The sequence below is a fragment of the Panthera uncia genome (genome assembly GCF_023721935.1).
Source record: "Panthera uncia isolate 11264 chromosome B3 unlocalized genomic scaffold, Puncia_PCG_1.0 HiC_scaffold_1, whole genome shotgun sequence".
Lineage (NCBI taxonomy): Eukaryota > Metazoa > Chordata > Mammalia > Carnivora > Felidae > Panthera > Panthera uncia.
Window position 1 is genome coordinate 114,953,018 of NW_026057582.1, and position 15,859 is coordinate 114,968,876.

The 15,859-nt window shown below is 34.6% G+C and overlaps 1 protein-coding gene across 3 annotated transcripts in view; it reads left to right on the top strand.

The window, feature by feature from the left end:
* SCAPER (S-phase cyclin A associated protein in the ER) overlaps positions 1-15,859 on the top strand; it is a 522,663-nt gene that overhangs the window by 266,052 nt on the left and 240,752 nt on the right. For all 3 annotated transcript variants that reach the window (XM_049611895.1, XM_049611896.1, XM_049611897.1), the window contains one exon: positions 3,850-3,976. In XM_049611895.1, the coding sequence (XP_049467852.1) occupies positions 3,850-3,976 (127 nt within the window). The remainder of the gene's footprint in view (positions 1-3,849; positions 3,977-15,859) is intronic.

Here is a 15,859-nt window from a genome sequence, read left to right on the forward strand (position 1 = left end):
CCCCCCCCCCCACCCCGCCCCGGTCTTCTGTTAAGTTTCTCAGGATCCACATAAGAGTGAAAACATATGGTATCTGTCTTTCTCTGCCTGACTTACTTCACTTAGCATAATACTCTCCAGTTCCATCCATGTTGCTACAAAATGGCCATATTTCATTCTTTCTCATTGCCAAGTAGTATTCCATTGTATATATAAACCACATCTTCTTTATCCATTTTTCAGTTGATGGACATTTAGGCTTTTTCCATACTTTGGCTATTGTTGAAAGTGCTGCTATAAACATTGGGGTACAAGTGCCCTTATGAATCAGCATTCCTGTATCTCTTGGGTAAATTCCTAGCGGTGCTATTGCTGGGTCATAGGGTAGATCTATTTTTAATTTTCTGAGGAAGCTCTACACTTTTCCCGAGCGGCTGTACCAGTTTGCATTCCCACCAATAGTGCAAGAGAATTCCTGTTTCTCCACATCCTCGCCAACATCTATAGTCTCCTGATTGGTTCATTTTAACCACTCTGACCTGTATGAGGTGGTACCTCAGTGTGGTTTTGATTTGTATTTCCCTGATGAGGGGTGACATTGAGCATCTTTTCATGTGCCTGTTGACCATCTGAATGTCTTCTTTAGAGAAGTGTCTATTCATGTCTTCTGCCCATTTCTTCACTGGATTGTTTTTTGGGTGTGGAGTTTGGTGAGTTCTTTATAGATTTTGGATACTAGCCCTTTATCTGATATGTCATTTGCAAGTATCTTTTCCCATTCCATAGGTTGTCTTTTAGTTTTGTTGATTGTTTCCTTTGCAGTGCAGAAGATTTTATCTTGATGAGGTCCCAATAGTTCATTTTTGCTTTCAATTCCCTTGCCTTTGGAGATGTGTCAAGAAATTGCTGCGGCTGAGGTCAGAGAGGTTTTCCTGCTTTCTCCTCTAGGGTTTGATTGTTTCCTGTCTCACATTCAGGTCCTTCATCCATTTTGAGTTTATTTTTGTGAATGGTGTAAGAAAGTGGTCTAGTTTCATCCTTCTGCATGTTGCTGTCCAGTTCTCCCAGCACCATTTGTTAAAGAGACTGTCTTTTTTCCATTGGATGTTCTTTCCTGCTTTGTCAAAGACTAGTTGGCCATACATTTGTGGGTCCAATTCTAGAGGCTCTGTTCTATTCCATTGGTCTATGTGTCTGTTTTTGTGCCAATACCATACTGTCTTGATTACAGCTTTGTAGTAGAGGCTAAAGTCTGGGATTGTGATGCCTTCCGCTTTGGTCGTCTTCTTCAATATTACTTTCGCTCTTCGGGGTCTTTTGTAGCTCCATATGAATTTTAGGATTGCTTGTTCTAGCTTTGAGAAGAATGCTGGTGCAATTTTGATCGGGATTGCATTGAATGTGTAGATAGCTTTGGGTAGTATTGACATTTTAACAATATTTATTCCAATCCGTGAGCACAGAATGTTTTTCCATTTCTTTGTATCTTCTTCAATTTCCTTTATAAGCTTTCTATAGTTTTCAGCATACAGATCTTTTACATCTTTGATTAGGTTTGTCCCTAGGTATTTTATGGTTCTTGGTGCAATTGTGAATGGGATTAGTTTCTTTATTTGTCTTTCTGTTGCTTCATTATTGGTGTGTAAAATGCAACTGATTTCTGTACATTGGTTTTGTTTCCTACAACTTTGCTGAATTCATGTTGGATAGCTTAGGTTTAAACTGTAGTTCACCAGTGCCTTTTTGAGCTGCATTTGCTGTTGTATTCTTTGAGAAATTTAACATTTTTACACAAATATTACTTAGGTGAAATTGTATTCTGTGGTATTATTTATTTGTGAAGAAAATTTCCTTATTTGAACTGACTAATATGGTTTGGAGACAAAAGCAGGAGATTTGAGATCACAGGCCTAACCCCACTAATACCTTTTACCAGTTGTGAGACCTTGGGAAAGTTACTGAATTTGCCTGAGCCTTGGTTTCTTCATTTTTTTCAAATGGGAATAAGACTAATGGACATTGTTTTCATAGGATTATATAAGATCATGTACATTATGTTGTAATTTATGGATATTATTAAGACTAAAGAAGAAATTTCTTCCTAGCCCATTCATCATTAAATACCTGTTGAGTGCACTTATGTAGAGATAGCACATTCAGTGCTGTTAATAAGGCAATGAATAGGTAGACACGAGCCGTCTTTCATGAAGTTAATACTATGCTTCTGTACTGTTCAGTATAATAGCTCCTAGCTATATGTGACTATTTAAATTATTAAGATTAAATGCAACTTAAAATTCAGTTCCTCAGTCTCACTAACTATACTTCTGGTGCACAACAGCCACATTTGGCTAGCAGCCACCATATTGTACAGTCCAGATATGGGGCATTCTCATCATTGCATAAAGTTCTGAATGAGAAAGGCTTGTGATGAGTGCTTTGAAGGAATAGTCAAATCAGAGAAAGTAATGTTTGAACTGAAAACCTGAGGATACATAGAAATTTTCTAGATAATGTGGAGGTGAAGGAAGCATTTCAGAAGGAATGAATGAAGAGCATTTGCAAAGACACTGAAGGAAGACGAAGAGAGTTAATTTTGATCCAGAAAGACTTCATGTACACAGAGTCTGTGTGGCAGGATTAGCCCTACATGGGCAGAATTGGTCTTCTTTGATTGTAATAGGAGAGGCAAAGGAGAGTATGGGTGAAATATAGGTAGGCTTGTAGGTTTTGTGGCAGAAAGTAAAGATTTTCTTGTTCTAGTAGTTCCATTTTCACTCTGAAATGTAAGATCTTCTTTTGAAAACAAGAGGGAGAAAGGAAAGGATGGAGTTTTGAAGAGAATGGATAATGTATGAAGCAAGACTTTATGGAGAGTGACCAGATTAGACAGATTTAGTAAGATCCTGAATGTATAGTCATAGGAAGATCAGAGATGGAAAAGGCTTGCTAGATGGTAATTATCCAGCTAAATAAATTAATACATCAAGACACTGAGAGTGTTGCCAGCCCACAGTAAGAGTTAAATATTAGTGATTATCACCACTGCTGCCATTTGACTGGTAGGAGTAACAAACAGAACAACAGAAAGGGAATGTAGCATGTTTAGCAGAAAGTGACTATAATCTTGGCCTACAGAATCTATCACAGATAAAAATGGAAGTGAGACAACAGGGGGATGATGTACAGGGGAGAAGTGGAGAGATCTGGAAGTGTTTCTGGTGAATATCTGTCAGTGGGCTACTTAAGCGAGTAAGTGGAAAGGAGAAGAGGATTGCTCAGAGTGAGGTACATGAGACAGAAGAAGTAAGGGCCACAAAGAAATACTACACATAGTTCACTTGCAGGAATCCTACAGTCTAGGTAACGTGTTTATTTTTTGGTGAAAAGCAAATGTTGCTCTGTTGTCTAAGTAAATGACATCAGCAGTGGCAGGCAATCTCCAAATTACTTGTAAATTGGAACGTGGGAGTTTGACATTTTGAGAGTTTACAGTGCTTACAAAATAATATCCAAGCCTACCTTGAAGATATAAATCAAACTATGAAAACCTGCTGAGTTTCTTATACTCATTTTCTCTGCCATCATTGCCTCACCTTCTCCCCATCTGCAGTTCTGTTCTAGTTTCAGTGTCACACAGAAATTGATAGTAGCAATGTCCTAGCTAATCTAGATGGACAGTACTGTCCTCTAGTTCTGTTTTGTACCATGAGGACTAGGAATGGTTTTGTTTGTTCCTCCCCAAAGGTGTTCTGTGAAGCACTTTCTACTACAATAATGAAAGTAGCTTTTGTTTCAAAAGGTTTAGGAAAATGAAATAATATAGTCTAATTCATTAATGTCATTCTTCCCTTTCATTTTGTATTGAAGACTTCAGCGATTAGCCAAAGATCTTCTAAAACAACTACAAGTACAAGACAGTGGCTCATGGGCAAACAATAAGGTTTCTGCTTTAGATCGGACCCTAGGCGAGATCGCTAGAATATTGGAAAAAAAGGTATGTAACTAATCTCTGGCCTTTGGCCTTAATCTTCGTGATTCTTTCTCACTATGACAGGACATAGGATTATAAGGCTGACGCTCACTTATGCATTTCTTCTGTGTTTCCAAAAGCTGGTCAACCACTGATGGATTGTTTTTTCCTTTTGTTTCTGATTAATTTGGTATAGTTTTTAGTCATTTTAATTGAAATCCTCAACAGCAAAAACAAGTCATATTTTTCCACACACAAACAAAATAAAATAAATTTAAAAGGAATCACAGTAATAAAGATATACAATTTTATGCCAGACAATGTAAAACTTTAAATTATAAAGCTCATAAATCGCAACCAGATTTCCATAAGCACCAATTTCCTTACTGTTTCCAAAAGAAGATTTGGCAGTTTTCTTTAATGACTTAGAGTCATAAATGTTTTTGTGACAGTTAAAACATTCTTAATGATCTTTAAATGATCTTTATTATTCACTATAGAAAACTTAAAATATATCAAGAAGAAATAAACTCCCTATAATGCCCACTGTCGATATTTTATTGTATTTTCTTTTAATCTTTTTACTGGACATCTCTTACATTATTTTATCTGACTACCTGTATCATGAATATTTTCCTGTCTTTAAAAATTCATTGTAACTAAATGAACATACCATAGTTTACACAATTTATATCACTTTGGTGGTTTCTAAGTTTTCTATTTGATGTAATAGCTGTCTGTTTATTATCTAAATTTTTTTGTTTTTTGTTTTCTGGGTTTAATATTTATGACATTTGAGATCTACAAAAAGAATGTAGTGACAAAAATAACCCAAATATAATGAACACCTATGAACTTACCATGAAACTTAAAAACTAGACTGTTCCCAGTACCTCTGTGGTTCCCAATGCGATCCTTCCATATCCCATTCCTGTCTCTGCTTCCCCTGAAGGAAATACTGTACAGTATTAAGGCAATATCTTTTCTGTCTCTTTTTGTTTAAAAAGAAGAATATTTCTTTGTTTTTTAAGAGCTTTATTTCTTTACCAAATGAATGTTTTCCTAAGTAATACATTACTGTTTTGCTTGTATTTGAACTTTATAAAATATACTGTAGACTTCTGTCAGTTTTCAATCAAAATTACGATTCTGAGTTTTATTTAGGTTTACAATGTAGCTGTTTTTCATTCATTTTCTCTGCTGTATAGTGAGTACTTCACTGTGTTAATTATAACACAGTTTTTAAAATCTCTTTTCCTGACATGGACATTGTTTTTCAGGATTGAATTCATTCAGGGTTGAATGTGTATGGGGGTGTGTGTGTGAGAGAAAGAAAAAGAGATTAGAAACAGTGCTGCTTAGACATTCATGTATCAGAGCAAATGAGCAAGAATTTCTCCAAAGTGGGGAGCCTTAGACTTTAGTCTACATCAGAATCACCTAGGACTTGTTAAAACACACCCCACCTTGGGTTTTTGACTCAGTGGGTCCCAAGAATTTGTGTTTCATAGGTAACACTGATGCTGCTGGTCCAAGGGTCATATTTTGAGAATCATTGCTCTTGTCTAGGACATATGCCTCAGGGGTGGAATTACTGGGTTTTAAGCATATGAATGTACCTTTACAAGATAGTGTTCAGCTGCATTTTGGCATCAGACAGTACAGTCCTCTGTAGGAACTAGAGCAGCAGAGCCACAAAGAGTCAGTTCTTCAGTATAACACATCCCTTTCAGAGTGTCGGAGAGTTCAGAGACTGCTAATCGTCAGACGTGTGCTAGATGGAGTGTTTGGAGGCTTGATATGCTTTAGAAAAATGTCTGTTTTTTAAATTAGCATATACTAATTATTTTTATTTTTATAAAGGGTAATTATACTTCGGACTACAGTTTACTTGAAGATACCACGTGTGCACCTTATCTTGTGAATATTGTTTTAGATTGAAGTAATCACAGAATTTTTGAGGAAAAAGTAAAATGATCTATGTAAGAAAGGTATTCAGTATGAAAATCTAAGTAAAGTTATTCTGTTCACAAAGGAGCAATTTACTGGAATACTACTGATTCCTTATAATTTGGGGGAGAAAAATGTAGTCTGGCTCCCAGTCTAAATGGTCTGTGTCAGAAACCTTGCTGTAAAGCTGTCCTTAGAGTATACACTGCAGGACCACCTGAGAGTCTAAACTTACCTACAATAAGATCCTTTTGCTATTTTTATAACAAATCCTTTTTACTTAGCCAGGACAGACTCACTTTATGTGAAATTCTTTTCATAGAGTTATACTGACATTTCAGTGTAATTCAGCTGATATTTATGATTTCAGTCTAGAAATTGTAAATAACCATTCCTTTTTGTTTGGAAAACTGCCTGGAGTAACAAAATCATTAGAGCCAAAGCCAGGTACCCAGTGAAGGATTTGAAGACAGCCTAGAAGTGACAAGGGTGAGACTGGTGGAACTTGAGCAAGCACTCACTGAGGAATGGTGGGAGATGAATCTTGAGCTCTTCACCCTCCTAATTGAGATCTCAACACACTGATGCTTTCTGTTAGTGCTTTGATACAGTTTTGCTTAGATACTTTTTCTGAAGTTCTGAGAACTACGTTAGAACTAAGAGGTTAACTTGTGATGTACAAAAACATTCCTGTAATGAGAGAGATCAGGAAACTGAGGAAACATGAGTATTGTAGTACTTACTCTTTGTCTCAGGTCCCTTCCAACTTTTTGGGTTCTCTGTTTCTGTTTAGAAATAAAGAGTTTGTAAGCTGTGTTGCATATGTTACAGTTTTTAACAAATTCTACCTAGTTCTGTAAAAAAAATTGGTGGTCTAGGGTACTTGTACCTATTCTACTAACAAAAACATTTAAAAATACAGGAAAAAATCAAAAGTAACTTTCTTAAAAGAATCAAATTGCTAAGAAGGAATTGAAAAATTACCAGGCCAAAGAAAAACCAAGAATTTGGGAAGTTGTATTCAGTTATAACTAAATGCCCCAAGGGGAGTTGCCAGGCTGGCAAATGTGAATTATGATTTGCAGGCCTCATGAAGTGGGGACAAAAGTAAAATCCTTAGGGCTGCCTAAGGTGTGAAATCTACTAGATTTTCTCTTAACAAAGATAGACTACCATAACCTATTCCATGATATAATCATAAACCCTCTCACCCCATCCTCTGAGACTGCAAAAGAAGTGCTTTGGTATAATGCAGAAGTTATTACTATAATCCAGCCCTGGTGTCGACTTGTAGCTCAAATTCACATCATCTGTATTATTTCAAATAGTAAAGTGAGTTTAAAGTAGTTCCAGATTGATCAGTGATGCCCCTCGGAACTTGGCAGAAGGAAATAGATGCAAATCCTCATTTGAAGAAGACACCTTTATCCTAGGCTTCAGATAATTTCTCTCAAATGACTTTATAAGAACAAGTAGCCACAGTCCAAAAAAGGGACACAAAACTAAATGAATCATTATGAGTAATAACTAGCTGAAACTTGAATTGAAAGACTTTGTAAATACCAGTTACAGATTATAAAACTATGTTTTTTTGTTTATCTTTTAAGGAAATAAAAGGCTTGAAAATATCTTCAGTTATGGACAGAGTAGGTAATTCAGAACAGTTCTCCTACTGATGCCAATTAATAAAGCTAGACAAAATGTTAACTGGAACTGAATTGCTAACAAAGTAGTGAAGAATTACTAGGCCAAGATCTAGGAACAAGGCATTTGGGGGCCGGGTACAATTAGTGATCCAAAAGAAGTGGATGAGAAACATCCATTTTAGCCCAGGGCTAAAAATGGATGGGCTAAAAATGTTGGAGTCTAGGACTATCAGTGGTAGAGACTGTGGCAAAACCCCCATATTTTGGGTTGAAATCTTAAAGGGCTGCACTAGGTGAGAGGGTAGATTGGAAGTATGCCAATCATTGCACAGACCACAGCTCAACTTCAAATCATCTGGGTAGCTGAAAAAAAGTAGTGACCTTGGATTGCTAAGACCTCCAGGTGCCTCACAGAAGTAAATGGAAAATGTACCCTGGAGGAAGATAATATCAACCTAAGTCTCAAATTATTTCATTAAATAAATTCAAATACAGTGTCTGACAGAAAAAGGTAATTAAGCACATAAAGGGGCAAAACAACATGGATAAAAATCAGTGGAAACAGACCAACAGGGGCTATACTTCCTGTGTTCACAATATAAGTATTATTTTTTAAAACATATACCACATTTTAAAGAAAATAGAAATTTAAGAACTGAACATTTTAATGTTTATTTATTTTGAGAGAGAGAGAGCATGCACGTCAGTGGGAGAGCGGCAGAGAGAGAAAAGGAGAGAGAGAATCCCAAGCAGGCTCTGTGCTATTAGCACAGAGTCTGACTCAGAGCTCATTCTCACAAATCGTGAGATCATGACCTGAGCTGAGATCAAGAGTCGGATGCTCAACTGACTGAGCCAGCCAGGTGCCCCGATTACTGAACATTTTAGTAGTCAAAATTAAGAAAATTATGCATCACATAACAGCAGAATAAATCCACCGAAGAAAAAATTAGTTTATTCTAAGTCATAAGAATCTGGACTAAAACATGGAAAAAGATATGAAAAATACAGAAAAGATTATAAGAGGCATATTGAATATAGTGAAGCATTTAATTTATGTATAATAATCCAGGAGGAAAGGAGAGAATAGGGCAGAAACAGTACCTGAAGTGATTATTATTTAGAACTTCCTAAAACTTAAAAATCAACCCAGAAATTCAAGAAGCCAAATACATCCCAAAGAATACAAATAAGAAGAAACCCACACCTAGAGACATCATCGTGAACCTGGAGAAAATCAAATTACAAGCCAATCTTATTCATGAGCTTAGATTCAAAATTCCTAAACAATTTTAGCAAACAAAATCTTGCAATGTATGAAAAGAATGGTATATCACAACAAAATTGGATTTGTTCAGTATATTCAAGTTTAGTTTACCATTGGAAAATCAGAGTTTGTCATATTAATAGAAGATAAAAAAAAAGATCTTTTGATCATCTCAAAAGATCCAGCAGAAGCATTTGTTAAATTCAGCATCAATTCATGACAGTAAATGAGGAATAGAAAGCAATTTTCTTAATCTTATAGCTTATATCTAAAGAAACAAAGTATAGCTAATATCATAAACTAATGAATAAGTTTAATAAGTCTACTAAGATACAGGAACAGTATATAAATATCAACTCTGTTTATATTATTATCCAAATATTAAGTATTAGGAGTAAATTGATCATGTTCATGGATTGGAAATCTTACTACAGCAATATATGTTTTCATCACAAATTAATTTGTAAATTCAGTGCATCTGCAATTAAAATTTTTTATATTATGAAACTGAAACTGTATTTTCTGGAAATTGAAACGCAGATTCTAAAATTAAAATGTAGGATTTCAAAGAACAGCCAAGACTCTGTTGAAAAAGAATAATATGGGAGGATTTGCTCTACCATATATCAAAACTTACTGTAAAGCTCCACTATTTAAGATAGTGTATTGTTGGAACAAAGATGGCAAAAAAGTAGAATGGTTATATTCATAAGTAGCATGCTTGATGCATGATGTGAGGCACTTGTTTATGTACATAAAGAAAAAGGAGACACTACAATGCATTAGAGGAATGTATGGTCCATTTTGTGAATGATGCCATAATTCAGAATGTTGACCCAAAGTCAAGAAGATATTCTTCTTTATTATCTCCTAAAAGTCTGTTTTCACTTTTTACATTTAGGTCCATCTGAAATTAACTTTTTGATTATGATGTCAGGTGAGGTCAGCTTTATATAAAAAAACAGAAAATCCAATTATTAAAACATTCATTCTTCTTTTTCACCATCTTCAGTCCAACAACACACTATCTTAACTACTGCTTTACAGTAAGTTATGATCCTTTCAATAGAGGCAGAAGAAGCATTTGACAAAATACAGCATCCTTTCTTGATAAAAACCCTCAACAAAGTAGGGATAGAAGGAACATACATACCTCAACATCGTAAAGGCCATATATGAAAGGCCCACAGCTAATATCATCCTCAGTGGGAAAAAACTGAGAGCTTTCCCCCTAAGACCAGGAACACGACAGGGATGTCCACTCTCACCACTGTTGTTCAATATGGTACTGGAAGTCCTAGCCTCAGCAATCAGACAGCAAAAAGAAATAAAAGACATCCAAATTGGCAAGGAAGAAGTCAGACTTTCACTTTTCGCAGACAACATGATACGCTACATGGAAAACTCAAAAGACTCTACCAGAAAACTGCTAGAACTGATACATGAATTCAGCAAAGTTGCAGGATATGAAATCAATGTATACAAATTGGTTGCATTTCTATACACCAATAATGAAGCATCTGAAAGGGACATCAAGCAATCAACCCCATTTACAATTGCACCAAAAACCATAAGATACCTAGGAATATACCTAACCAAAGAGATAAAAGATCTGTACACTGAAAACTATAGAAAGCTTATGAAAGAAATTGAAGAAGACACAAAGAAATGGAGAACTATTCCATGCTCATGGATTGGAAGAACAAACATTGTTACCAAAGGAGTCTACACATTTTAAGTGCAATCCCTATCAAACGAATACCAACATTTTTCACAGAGCTAGAACAAACAAATTCTAAAATTTGTATGGAACCAGAAAAGACCCCGAATAGCCAAAGTAATGTTGAAAAAGAAAACCAGAGCTGTAGGCCTCACAATTCTGTACTTCAAGCTATATTATAAAGCTGTATTCATCAAGACTGTGGTACCGGCCCAAAAACAGACACACAGATCAATGGGATAGAATAGAGAACCCAGAAATAGACTCAAAAGACTGTCTTTTCAGTAAATGGTGCTTACACCATACACAAAAATAAATTCAAAATGGATGAAGGACCTAAATATGAGATAGGAAACCATCAAAATCCTTAGAGAAGAAAACAGGCATCAACCTCTTTGACTATGGCCGCAGGAACTTTTTACTGGACATGTCTCTGTAAGCAAGGGGAACAAAAGTAAACATGAATTGTTGGGATCTCATCAAGGTAAAATGCTTCTGCACAGCAATGGAACAATCAACAAAGCTAAAAGGCAACTGACGACATGGGAAAAGGCTTTTGCAGATGACATATCGGATAAAGAAGGAGACAAACCATAAGAGACTCTTAAATACAGAGAATAAAATGGTTACTGGAGGGAAGGTGGGTGGGGGGGATGGGCTAAATGGGTGATGGGCATTATGGAGGGCACTTGTTTGGATGAGCACTGGGTTTTACTCCTGAAACCAATACTACAGTGTATGTTAACTTGAATTTAAATTAAAAAAATAATTTTAAAAGTTTTATTCATCAAAAGACACTAGAAAAACTGTGAAAAGACAATCTAATGTAAGAAGGTCTTTATGTGTATAGCTCATGAAGAAGTGGTATCCAGAGTATATAAGGAATTCTTACAAGTCAACAAGAAAAAAAGATGAACCAGCCAGTAGGAAAATGGACGAGATGACAGGCATTCCAAAAGAAGAACTCTTAATAGCCAATAAGTAAATTCAAAGATAATCAACATCTTTAATAATCAGAAAATTCCAAATGGAAAACTCAATGTAATACTGTGATTCACCTTTCAGAATGGCAAAAGCTAAAGATTGAAAATACCAACTATTGGCAAAGATCTAGAGCATTGGAATGTCATACCCTGTGATAATATAAGTTAGTACTACCACTTTAGAAAGCAATTTGCTATTATCAACTAAAGTTGCAGGGGTACACATCATATTTTACTTCTATGTCTATGCCCTACAGAAAGCAATGCATATATGCACCAGGAGACATGTATAAAAATTTTCAGTGGCATTTTTATAATTACCAAATATGGGAAAAGCCCAAGTATCCATCAGTGGCTGACTGTATAAATTATGGTATGTTTGTATAATGGAATATTATTCAATAATAAAAACGAACTACAGCTATAGGTAACAACATGGATGTGTCTCACAATGTTTAGTGGGCAAAACAAGTCAAATAAATATAAGTATATATAAATATATATTCATATTTACACACACAATATACATGTTTATATTTACACATATGTATATGTATATACATACACATACATACATACATATACTATTACAGTTCCAGTTATATAAAGTCTAAGAATAGACAAAAGCACCTATATTGTTTTGGAATATATTAATAGATGGTAAAACTATAAAGAAGATACAGAAAATATTTCTTATAATAATCAGGATAATGATTCAGAGAATTGCGAGGGAGGTGAAATCAGGAAGATTCATGTAGGTGGCTGCTTGAAGTGCTTCTAGTCTTTTTTTTCTTGACCAGATGGAAATTATACAGTGTTCAAATTACTACTATTCTTCAAATTGTACTTACATGTTTTTTCCTTTTTCTGTATGTTATGTTTCACAATAAAATTACATTTAAAATTCAGGTTAAAAGAATTGCTCCAAAGACCTTTTTGTTGCAGAAATGTTTAATTATTTCAAATAGTTTCTGAAACATTCTTATATATGTAGAGGCATTTTCCTCATTCTTGACATTGTATTAAATTTGGTCCAAGTAAGCACAATTTGTATTTTCATTGACTTTTCTTGTTACTCTGCGATGATGAACATTACTTTTGAGTTTGGATAGTAACAGCATCCCAGAAGCTTTCTGTGGTTTATCAGTAACATGAGACATTTATATACTGTTACTGTAAGTAAACAGTTTAAGCAGATGGATTGGTCATGGAGTTTTTCCAGTTGCCTTTCCTGACTCTTTGTGAATTCTGCCAAACTTAGAGATTCAGCTGTAAATCTCTTGAAGCTGAATAAGCAAACCACGTAGCTGTCAGTAATCATAATTTGAACTGAATTGAGAGATATCAAATCACAACTGACTTTTTGATACCTATCGTAAACCCTGCCTTGTTTTGGTGTTTTTGAAATTTAACCTGGAAAATTCCACTAACAGATAACTGTGGAAGGTAGAAAGTACAAGCTCTTCCTGACCCTATCCTTTTCCCTGCCTGCTTTTTTGCAAACTGAGGCTTGTGGCTATTTAACACATGCCCAGACTCAAAGCAGATAAACCAGTCATCTCTGAGAGCTTTCTCAATCAGTTGTATTTAAAAAATTGTGTTCAGGTTCTGCTAAAACACTGCCTGTCTTCTAAATTTCATGGTTTCATTTGGTTTTGCTTCTTTTATTTTCAGCTGGAATTCTTTAGTTGAGAGGAACTGCAAAACATTCTATCACAGAAGCCTCTGATTTTGATCTCCTCAGTTACTATGTTCTCAATTTATGTAGTTATTTCTTCATGGCAGCTGTTAAATAACTGTATACAGCTTATATGACACCCGTATTTTGTCAGAAGGTGACAAATACATCCTATAGCCCAAGGTAAAATGAAAATGTCTCTTATACCTTCTTTAACTAGCATATATTAGAAGATGAGTGCAAGGAAAATGGAATTAAGTTACTTCAAGAATCTGACAGAGGTTTAATCTATATATGGTTTGTATTTTTAAAAACCAAGGAATATAAGGGTAGAAATGTTTACGTATTTTGTTTAAGGTAGTGGTTCCATAGGTGTGTGCAGTTGCCACAACTCATCAGACTGAACACCTAAATTTGTGCATTTTATTGTAAACTGTATCTCAGTAAAACAAAACAGTAAATAATGATTTCAAAATAGTTTACGTTATTTTTCAGATGGTGAGGTTTGCCTTTTAGAAACAGTTTTAGTCCTTTCATCTGAAATCATTTATTGTGGCTTCTTTGTGAAAAGTATTCTTTAAAGACAAATAAATTTGTTATAAAAACTTGAATATTGATAGTGCTAGTTTATAGGAACATTTTCCACACTTGTGGTATTTTCTGTTATGGTTATGCAAATTGACACTTCCAAATCATTCACAGTAATGAATAATTATAACAGCAAAAACTCCAGTGACTAGTTGAGAAATAGAACATTGCCACTAGCATCCCAGAACATTCTGATCACCCATATTTATTCTGCCATTCATACTTTTCTCTTAATATTTGGATAAACTATTACTTTGACTTTTTTTTTCTTTTCTTTATAGTTTTATCCTATAAGAGTATATCCCTAAATAATAAATGTTAGGTCACACATGTCTGGTTTTGAAGTTTATGGAATGAATGCTACTCTCTCTAATTTGGAGTCTTGCCTCTATCAAGATTATGTATTTAAGAATTTATGTTGTTTTAGGGTTTTTTTTTTCTTTTCTATACTGTGTCATTTTCTATATTGTGCAATTTTCTATACTGTGTCATCGCTTCCTACAATGATACTTCTCCATTCTGCTATTGATGGGCACTTGGGTTGTTTTTATGAAAAAATGTGCTTCTAAACATTTATCCTGATACTCATGTGCATGAATTTCTCTAAGGAGTAGAATTCCTGGGTCATGAGGTGTATACATATATCTTTAACTTTTCTTGATAACACTAACCTGTTTTCCAAAGAAATAGTATCAATTCACACTACTACCTGGAGAATATACAAGTTCCATTGCTCGTTTCTTCTCTAACACTTGGTATTGCCAGACTTTTTAATGTTTGCTAATCTTGTGAGTATGTAGCGGTGTATTCACTGTAGTTTTCATGTGAATCTCTGTTGTCAGGTAGAGTTAGGCACCTATTCATATTTTTACTGCCATTTGAATGTCTTCTCTTGTGACTTGCATGTTCAAAGCTTTTGCCGAAAAGATTTCTATTGATTTGTAGGAAATCTTTGTATGTTCTCAATATCAATTTGTTCAAATGTGTTAAAGATACCTATTCCTATTATACAGCTGTCTTTTTACTCTCTTTTGACTCTTTCAGTGAACAGAAGTTCTTAATTTTAATGTGGACACATTTATCAATATTTTATGATTAATAGTTTCTGCTCTTCTTCAGAAACTATTTTCCTACTCCAGAGTCAAGAAGATCTTTTTTTCTCTATATTCTTGAAGTTTTATAGTTTTGTCTTTACTTTTAGTTTGTTATGCACTTGCAATTAATTTTTCTGTTTATTGTGAGGCGGAGATTTAATTTCATTGTTTTCCCCATCTGGATGCTTAATTTTTTGAGCACCATTTATTGAAAAGACCAGTTTACTCTACTGTTCTTTGGTAACTCCTCTATCATAAAGGTTTGTAAATACAGGAGTTTTTTTTCTAGTTTCTCTGTTGTTGTACTTTATTCTCTCTCCAGTTGTCTCTGATATGCTCTTAAAACAGTCCATTAATTTCTTAATTTTATTCACAGTATTTTATTTTCCCTATCTAGAATGCTTACTTTTCAAATTTTCTATGCCTCTTACAATTTCTTGTTCTTTACAAATATTTTCAAACTTACCTTTTATTTTTATGCACAGAAAATATAATCAATAGTCTATCTCTGGTAATCCCAATATTTCATGTCTTCGAATGTATATTTGTCTGTTGTTTTTACATGTTCTTTCTTATGATGTCTTGTTTCCTTTTTAACCCCTTAAATTTTTATTGCATGCTGCTTGTAATTGTTGAAAACTTTTGCATCTGTATTTAGGAGATACTGTTCTGCAGTTTTCTTGTGAAGTCTTTGTCTAGCTTAGATAACTGGACGATACCGCCCCAATGGAATGAATTAGGCAATATTCCCTCTACTTCAATTTTTTTGAAGTTTCAGAAGGATTTGTGTTAATTCTTTAAATGTTTGATGGAATTCACCAGTGAAGCCATTTGGCCCTGGATTTTTCTTTGTTGGGAGGTTTATGATTACTGATTCAATTCTTTACTTGTTGCAGATCTATTCTGATTTTCTATGTCTTCTTATGTCAGTTTTAGTATTTTGCATGTTTCTAGGAATTTGTCCATTTCATCTAGGCTTTC